Source organism: Panulirus ornatus, chromosome 21 (genome assembly GCF_036320965.1).
Source record: "Panulirus ornatus isolate Po-2019 chromosome 21, ASM3632096v1, whole genome shotgun sequence".
Classification (NCBI taxonomy): domain Eukaryota; kingdom Metazoa; phylum Arthropoda; class Malacostraca; order Decapoda; family Palinuridae; genus Panulirus; species Panulirus ornatus.
The window spans coordinates 12,612,300-12,621,381 of record NC_092244.1 but is presented as its reverse complement, the minus strand read 5'-3'; the positions used below and the strand labels follow the sequence as shown (position 1 = coordinate 12,621,381).

At 36.8% G+C, this 9,082-nt stretch overlaps 1 protein-coding gene across 1 annotated transcript in view; it reads left to right on the top strand.

The window, feature by feature from the left end:
• The window catches only part of LOC139756372 (V-type proton ATPase subunit D-like), an 8,910-nt gene extending 335 nt beyond the window's left edge, over positions 1-8,575 (top strand). The window contains exons 2-5 of the mRNA XM_071675752.1: positions 2,063-2,180; positions 3,244-3,394; positions 4,443-4,658; positions 7,531-8,575. Coding sequence (XP_071531853.1) covers positions 2,063-2,180; positions 3,244-3,394; positions 4,443-4,658; positions 7,531-7,754 — 709 coding nt within the window. The 3' untranslated portion in view covers positions 7,755-8,575. The remainder of the gene's footprint in view (positions 1-2,062; positions 2,181-3,243; positions 3,395-4,442; positions 4,659-7,530) is intronic.
• The last annotated feature ends 507 nt before the right edge of the window (positions 8,576-9,082 follow it).

Genomic DNA, 9,082 nt, shown 5'->3' with positions numbered 1-9,082 from the left:
AACTAGATGTGGGGCTTTTATTAAGACTGTACTAATAGGCATAAACACATCAATTGCTTTTATAGTGATTATCTTTGACAGCTGATTAAAACTAACTTACTCATTAACCATGAAGATCATTTGACATTAAGTTCCTCAGTTGTCAAGGTAAATGACTCCATCTTAGTCTCTTTTTTTTTTTGCGTATCGTATTTTCTTACTAAACAATGTCATTCTTTTATTCAAAATCCCATTTAGAAGTTTTTTGTACTTTGAACCCCTTCACCCCCACTCGCCCCACAGGCGAGAGGAGTTTTGAAGCATAGGGATATAGAAGTAATGGGATTGATTATCTGAATGTAGAATTATTGGTTATCTGTTAAAAGCTGTTTCAAAATACCTGTCTTATGATTATTGTTATTCAGTTTGTCATATTTGTAGTTTGTGAATGAAGCCATGTAATTATACCCAGTGTATGTAATAAAAGCAGAACACAACAGAATTCAGCAATCTATTCAAATTTTGGTCATTTACCATTACAAATGGCCATCAGAACTATCTCTGGAAAATGAGTGATCTAGTTTTGCCATGCCACTGTAGTTCTTGAGAATATAATATAATTTGTACAAAGCAATTTACAGCATTACTTTGTACGGTGCTAAGTAAGGCAGCACTTACGAAGAGTATGAATATCAAGGGTTAGTATGGGGATATGGGATGTAAAGTAAATAAAATCCAACTAAAGATCTTACCTTATATTGATTTCCAAAAAGCCAAGATTTAGCTCAAATATTATTGTTATAGTTATGATATACCCAATGCCCATGATTGTGCAGGGCACCTTCTCCCAAAAGATATCATCAAACTGTCTGGCTGTTTGTGCCACTTCTTACCATCCCAACAAGCAACAATTCCTTGTGGTTCCAAGCAGGGGACCATATTAAGCACAGTCTGTTTTTCCTTTAATTTTTTAAATGTGTAACGTGCTTTTACATCATTAGTACTTAACCGTTGCAGTCATCATATTTGATATAGTAAAATGCTCTATTCTGATGTACTCATTAACTCTGATTGTGATCATTGCAGAGTCAAATTATTCTAGTCTCGATATCTAGCTAGACTGATAAAGTTCCTTTGAATTCACCAAATAAGCCATGCATTGATACTAACTTTGAATACTGAGTGATTTTGTCCACAATTATAGTGACATATATTGTGGAAAGGATAAATGAAGCATGATTTGATTCATTTTATTCAGCAACAGTGAACAAGGAAATTGAGACAAAAGCTATGAATATCAGTGAAAATTTAGGATTAATTAGTGTCAAGCAGATAAAGTAATTTAGAATTTAACAGAAGCTATGAGAATCTCACCTAATTTTTCCTTGGAGTCAAGATTAGTGGAAATGTACATGCATTAATGTGGTCTGCTGCTGGGGTTCATATGGAATGGCTGCTTGTAGGGAGGTTGGTTGGTGGCATGAATGGCCTCTTGGTCTGTCTTATGTTTGGGTGTATCTGGTACATTTTTGCTTGAATATTAAAGATTTGCCACCTATACAATAAAACAAAAATACTCTCAATACCTTACCTTGGATGCTTAGCCCTACCTGCTCTGCAGCAGCACTAGACTGCCCCAAGCCTCATCATTCTGTACAATTTATCATTTTCCTGCTCTTGTTGGAGTGCAGCCTTGAAGTTCCTCAAGCCTCGTAGAAAGGGTCCTGGGAGTGAATAAATAATGATAATATTTTACACTAGTCCACCAGCCATTGCATGGTGGATAGAGCTAGGAATAGACAAAGACATTTATTTACATCCACTCTCAAGCTGTCATATAAAATGCATTACTCTATGGCTTTCAGTCCACAGCCAGCCCCCTTTGACTGCATCATATGAACTGTTCATTATGTTGAGAGCACAACACTTTCCTGTACACTATTCCATTTCACTTTTCTCCCTTCACTTTTCTCACCCTGTGAATATTATATGTACAACCTTCTTGGATACCAGAGTTGGTACTATGAAAATATTTCTCAGATAATTCATGGTACAATATTACAGCTTTCCATTTAATTCACAGGGCCCAGACAACAATGAAGGCACGTCTGGCAGGTGCTGTGAAAGGCCACTCCCTCTTGAAGAAAAAGGCCGAAGCACTTCAGATGCGTTTCAGGCAGATTCTTGCTAAGATTGTTGAGGTCAGTATAGTTGGGTTTTAACGTTAGTAAAGAACTCGAGACACTGAAGAATGTGTGGAATGAGTGGCCATTATCTGGTAGGGCAAAAATGGGTATGCCAAAAGGTTAGTCCCAACATTGTTACATAAATGCAAGGTATGGACTATAGGCAAGACTGTGCAGAGGGTGGATACATTGGAAATTAAATGTTTGAGAACAATATGTGGTGTGAGGCTAATACAGATGTGGTGATAAAAAGTGGTTGAGAGCTGAAGGGGATGTGCTGAAATGGTTGGTCATAGAGAGAATGAGCGAGGAGAGGTTAACAAAGAGGATATATCTCAGGAGTAGAGGAAACAAGAAGTGGGAAACCAAATTGGAGATTGAAGGGTGGAGTGAAAATGATTTTTGAGTGATCAGAGCCTGAACATACAGAAGGGTAAACGGTGTGCGTAGGGTAGATTGAATTGGAACAGGGTATACAGAGGGTCGCCATAGTGTCAATAGACTGATGCAGGGCATGTGAAGCAGTGAGGAGAAACCATGGTAAGGTTTGTGGGGCCAGATCTTGGATAAAGAGCCGTGGTTTCAGTACATCTCTCATAACAGTTCGAGAATGGAAGTGAGAGACTGCAGCCTTTTTTTTATCTGCTCCTGTCGCTACCTCACAAACTGTGGTGCATGTGATTTAAGCATTTGCTGATAACCATGAGGGAAAATGAAACATGATAAAACTCAAGTGCACTTTCATTTGTTATGTTTTCAGGGGAGGCCAAGAAACAGACAGAAAATCAGAGCCATACATGGCTTAGCAAGTAGATGTGCTAAGCCATAGTGTGCAATACTTGACATGTTTGTATTTTGAAACTTTGATTTTTGGTCATCCACTAGTAAGTTTGGAAGACATATCAAATTTAAGTTGATACATTAGCTTTTACTTTATCGTCATGGTACCTCACAATTTATTTAAGAAGGCAAAGATCATGTACGAGATCAAAAGTAGCTGAAACATTGCATTTGCTGAATGTTTGTCAATTTATAGTATCTGATGATTTTAATATGAAATTTTGTTTTGTACCATCAGACAAAGACCCTGATGGGAGATGTCATGAAGGATGCTGCATTTTCATTGGCAGAGGCAAAGTTTGCATCTGGTGGAGATTTCAACCAGAGTGTGCTTCAGAATGTGACCAAGGCTCGTATTAAGATCAGAAGCAAAATGGACAATGTTGCTGGTAAGGACGAGTTCACCATAAATTTGCATTCACTTGGAACATGGCAAAATTAAAGCTACCACTTATTTTGTATATGGATATTACTCTTCCTTTTGGTAACAGAAAGGTGATGGGTAGATTTTCTGATGATATATGTGATAAAAAGATCAAGTTATCATTTTTGTAATATCACTTTGTATGGAAAAGAATTAAATGTTAAGAAGGTAGATATGTGGAACTGGTGATCAGTTAGGTTTGCAGTAGAGAGGTTAATTGGAGAGGAATATTGGAAGGGAAAGGGCTTGATTTGTACAAAGAACTAAGTTTCTAGTACACATCAAGTATGTTTTAAGTGTAAATCATTAAAAACTGCTGTGATGGAGTACTTTTCCCCATCTCTTATTATGAATGTGACCGATTAAATTTTTCTTTATTTGATATGTAAAAAATAATATTAGTGGCATTATATTTGAATTAGGAGTGTAGCTGTAGTAAAGAATTTTGTAAAAAAAAAAGATGTGTGATATGAAGTCATTAGAAAAGTACCTGTACGAAATATCTTTTGAGACATTGTGACCTTATTCCTCATGGTTCAGATGAGAGGTTGCCAGAGATATGATGTAGTTGAAAGAACAAAAATAGATGAACTGCAAAAAAGAAAGACAGCTGTGTTGTGTGGACTGTGAGACTAGTAGTATAAATGAAGGTTGAAAGGTAAAGATTATTGATCCAAGTAGTAGGGGTATTTTGACTGCAAGGGTGAAAATATGATTTGGAATCAATAGTCCCATCTAATAACTCAATATAGTTAATCAGAAACCTTAATAGAATGTGCAAGGCTTTATTCTATTTATTGCAGTGAACAAGAATTTGTTTTTTGTGAACTGAGAGGTTGTATGAATTAGATCTGTCCTTTGTAAATAGGCATAGAGATTAAGATAATGGATAGGTAGATGGACCACTGCTACTGCATTTATTATCAAGTCATGACTTTGTCATTCCCCTCAAGATCATTCCAATTTTTCTTACAGTGTTTTACATGTGAGCACTGAATTGCCTCTTTTGCCAGGTACCAACCTTCCGGTTTTTGAATGTTTTGAGGATGGAGTTGACACCTATGAGTTGACTGGACTATCCCGTGGAGGTCAGCAGATGGCAAAACTCAAGATTAATTATAAACGGGCCATTGAGCTTTTAGTTGAGTTGGCATCTCTTCAGGCTTCATTTGTAACTCTTGATAATGTTGTCAAGATTACTAACCGCCGAGTAAATGCTATAGAACATGGTAGGTCTACAAGTAAAAGCGACATGGTTTTAAAACAAGTACTTACAGTATACTACAATAAGAAAATTTTGGTGATAAACTATTTGATTTTGAAGTAATTTTATTAAGGAAGGCCAGCCAGTCCCTTTCAGGAGGTAAGTATGGGTATTGGGATACTTCTCGATTTAGACTTTTCAGCATGTAGTGCAGCTAATTCTCTGTTGGTTTACACTGTAAGGCTGTAAGCTCAGTATTTTACATGTTGTGCAAGAGAAGGAAAAAATCTTATGGTAATTCAAATTACGTCACTTATAAAAAAGGAGTCCAGCAAATGAACATGGCATAATCAGAATATGTAAGCCATGCACAGAAGCATTTATGAATAAAACTGCATTGGTTAGGGGCTCTTAGGGTATGGCAGGGAGGGATGAGGTGACACAATGAAACTCCCTAAATTATATGTGGGTAGCCACACCAAATGAGCGGGGAGGTTCATCACTGCTCACCCTCCAATCTCATCACTACGCAATGCAGCACGTTCCAGAATGTTGCACACTGCCTAGTGACATCCCTAGGCATTTTCATCATTCAGTCATGCTGCTACTGCATGTTGGAGTGGTTGGGTTCTGGTAATTATGTTTACTGAACAACTTATTGGAGCCATTTACCTCAGGAGAACAGTGGGATCCAAGTGATACACTACACAAAGATATTGGAGTGTTGAAGAAACACTGGGAAGATATCTGTGAACAACTGCATACAGATGGCATTATTTTGTCATACGTTTGCTTATGTAACATTTGTTCCATGGTTGTTATAAAAACTATTAAAAGATCATTGATGTCTGTAGATTTCGTACTAGTATTTAATGCTCTATTCTCTTTGTTACACCATAGGCTTCAGACTAATAAAGAGATTAGTAAATACAACTGAGATTGATGGTACACATGATAAAATTCACTACTTTTATCTCTCTCCTTATTAAAACCATGAACCGAAGGTCCCTTCACAGGCATCAGATCTAGTTTCAGATGTGCACTTTCAAGTAGGAACAATTTTCTGGATAACTTGGACAATGACATGTCTGCACTGTTGAACAGCTTCTATCTGTCATGCGTGAGGTTGCTGCTTCCTATTTGGACAGGCATCATGTTGACACTAACCTCACTGCTCTTTGCTTGATGCTACCTCCCTGCTCATTGCGTACGGTGTGACTGTACCCTAAGGGTGACAATAGAGAATGGATGTTACAGGATAGGGATGTATTGTTTCTGTAACTAATTTTGAAACAAACAGATGGAAACCATTCACTAATTTTCTGCATGTCTTCTTTGTTGAGTTCTCATGCCATTTAGTTTATATTATATATGGATATTTTTTCTTACCTGTTTGCCATTTCTTGTCCAGTGAGACAAGATATGAAGATTGACCTCATTTGCTCATATTCACCCTCTAACTGTCATCTATTATGTAGTGAAGCCAAGCCTACAGAACTTCCAGTGATTTCCTTCATATGCTGTAGTTAAGCCCACTGACAGTATATCACATTTTGTAAAACCATGTCACTCAGATTACCTGTATCCCATGCATGTCTTGCATCCTCTTGCATATGCATCTCAGGCCCCAATAGTTCAAGGGCTCACTAACTCAATCCTTCGAACTCCAGTTTGGTCTCTCCCATCTTAACTTGCATTACCTCTTAGTCAACCTCACCTCACTCTTCCTCTCCTGATGTCCAAACCTTTTCAGCACATGCCCTGCAGCTCTCTCATACATCATCTTACTATCACACATGTCATTACAATACTATTTCTTAATCAACCCTCCTCACACTACAAACTGTCTTTAAGGATATCATTCCCAACACAGCCATCCTCTTCCATACCTTTTTAGTTGTGACCCACTCTGCACATCCATACAACAGTGTCAGGACTACTATACCAATATCCCATCTTAACCCTCACTGACAGTAACCTCTCATTCCTAACACCCCTTAATGCAGCTGGACTTCAGCTCACCCCACCCTTCCTAAGGTTTACTTCAGCTTCCATAATTTCTTCCACTGCCACTTTAGGAAACACACCACTTCCTCCAGGTTTTCTCCATTCAAACTAACACTCCAGCCAACATGTCTCCCCTGTTAAATTTTATAATCAACTTTTATTTACAATTTACTCAACCATCTCCTTTCACACACTTCCAAACTCAGACACCATCTTCTGCAGTTTCCCCACTCAAGTCTGCCATCAGAGCCATGTTATCAACAAACAGCAACTGACTTGCTTTGCATACCCTCTTAACACAGAAGACTGTAGACTTACCTGTCAATTTTGTGATGATTAAAACTGTATGGGGAAACTCTTTTGCAAATGTTTTAAGAATGTTATTGATTTTCTGCATTTGAAGATACAGAGAATGTTAGTTGCCACTGAGCCTTCAAGGAAAAATATTTTCGCTGCTTCTTCCTCCATTCCTGCTTTTGCAAATTAGTAATATAGGATGAATGAGAGGATTTTTCAACCTCCTGATCGTACCCCTCAAAGTGGCCTCTTATCATTTAGAGATATTATTCTTTCTTCCATTCTCAGGGAAAAGATACAAGAATATCTAAGGAAGCTTTTGTATTTGCCTCCTTACTGCCCTAGTGGAGACAAAATAGTACTAAAAATTTTTGGTATTTAGCATAGAGAAACATCCAGTGTCTTTTCATGAATGATTATCAGAGCTTATAATGCTGCAGCCAAAAATGGAAAGTAATGTGTATTGGGATAGGGTGTTTGTCTCATTGTGTTGTGAAGAGTGCATTGATATAAAGTTTAGTGATTACCAAACATGATATACATATCACAGTAACCAGTTATCATTTGTAATAAAATTTCTTCTTGCTCCCCAGTTATCATCCCAAGGTATGAACGCACACTTGCATATATTGTTTCTGAACTGGATGAGTTAGAACGTGAAGAGTTTTATCGCCTGAAGAAGATCCAAGAAAAGAAAAAACAAATAAAGGAGAGAAAAGAGGTAGAAAGGTTAGCCCTTAAAGAAGCTGGTGAAATTAATCCAGAAGACGAATCGGGAACAATTTTTGATAATAATGAAGAGGATTTACTTTTCTAGAGTGACTTAACTGGGTTCAAGTTAAAAGCTGACATTTGTTTTCAGTGGCAGTAAAAGAAAATAGTTTTTATTTTTCTTTTCTTTTTTTTTTCTCCATGAGAACACTCCCCATTCTTGAACAGATTAAGCTTGCTTTCTTACTGTACAGGTTTGTATCTTAATGCCACACGAGGCCTGCAGTATTACTTTGGGAATTATTTTATGGGAGATAGAATTACTGGATAAATTTTATGGTCTTATTCACTGAGGGAGTGTTTTATGTTCATCGGGTATTAGCAACATTTTATGTCGTGTAACCCACAATCTTAAGACATGCACGCACAACCATGCTCTTGGTGCAAGAAAAAGCATTCATGTTATTGATTATCTAGTTAAGTAGGTCATTATTTCTTTGTATTATAGCCAAACCAACATTTTTGAATTAATGTACAAGTTTGTCTAATGTTGCTGTTTAGTAACTTCAGTGTTTTGAGATGTGCTGTGATTTTAATGTGTGAAGGAAAAAAGTGCATGCATTACCATACTTAGCATGCAGGAATAGGTGTATACACTACAGATATAGAAAGAGCCCGGTCTCAGACAGGCCATGGTGCTTTTTAAACTCTTTAACATTCCAGAGCTTTTTATGTGGTGTGCTAGAAATTGTTTTCAAGAGACATGATAAAGTATTTTGATTGTATATAATTTCTTTTATACTCTTAGCATATCTTTTGAAAAATGTAGTAATTTATTTCCCATGTATATTCATAGGATTGCTTTGTTTGTATAGAGATTTTGGAGACAAAGTTGTACATATTACTGTATTAAAAATATGAAAATTATCAATGAACAGCATTTCATTAAACTTCACAATGTGTAATCATCTGTAGTTCAGATTACATAGTAAAAGCAAAATATCAGTTTCCTCCACCTCTCCTGATGTTGTGTGGCATCTTATTTACTAAAAGAGAAAACATTTTGCATTATTGGTTAGTGTATTACACTTCCATCCTTTCTTGATCCTCAGAATGATATCAAGTCTCCTAAGTTGTGACCACAAAGCAGTGCCCATATATTTTGATGTTTTATTGTAGAACCTTAAAATGTTATCAGTTACCTAATGGAAATAAAATTTTAACCCTTCATGTATAACTTTCTCTCGCAGACATATTCAATACACACACTTCTTGATTATAGCTCATTACTGCTTACAAGCACATTCCCAGCTATACTTTACTTTCACATCCTTTCAGTCTGCTCATACTTTTACTCGTGACCATTGTGGTGTACACAACTTTGCTCTCTCACTCATTGCACTATGTTCATACTGTAGCACATTAACATATTAA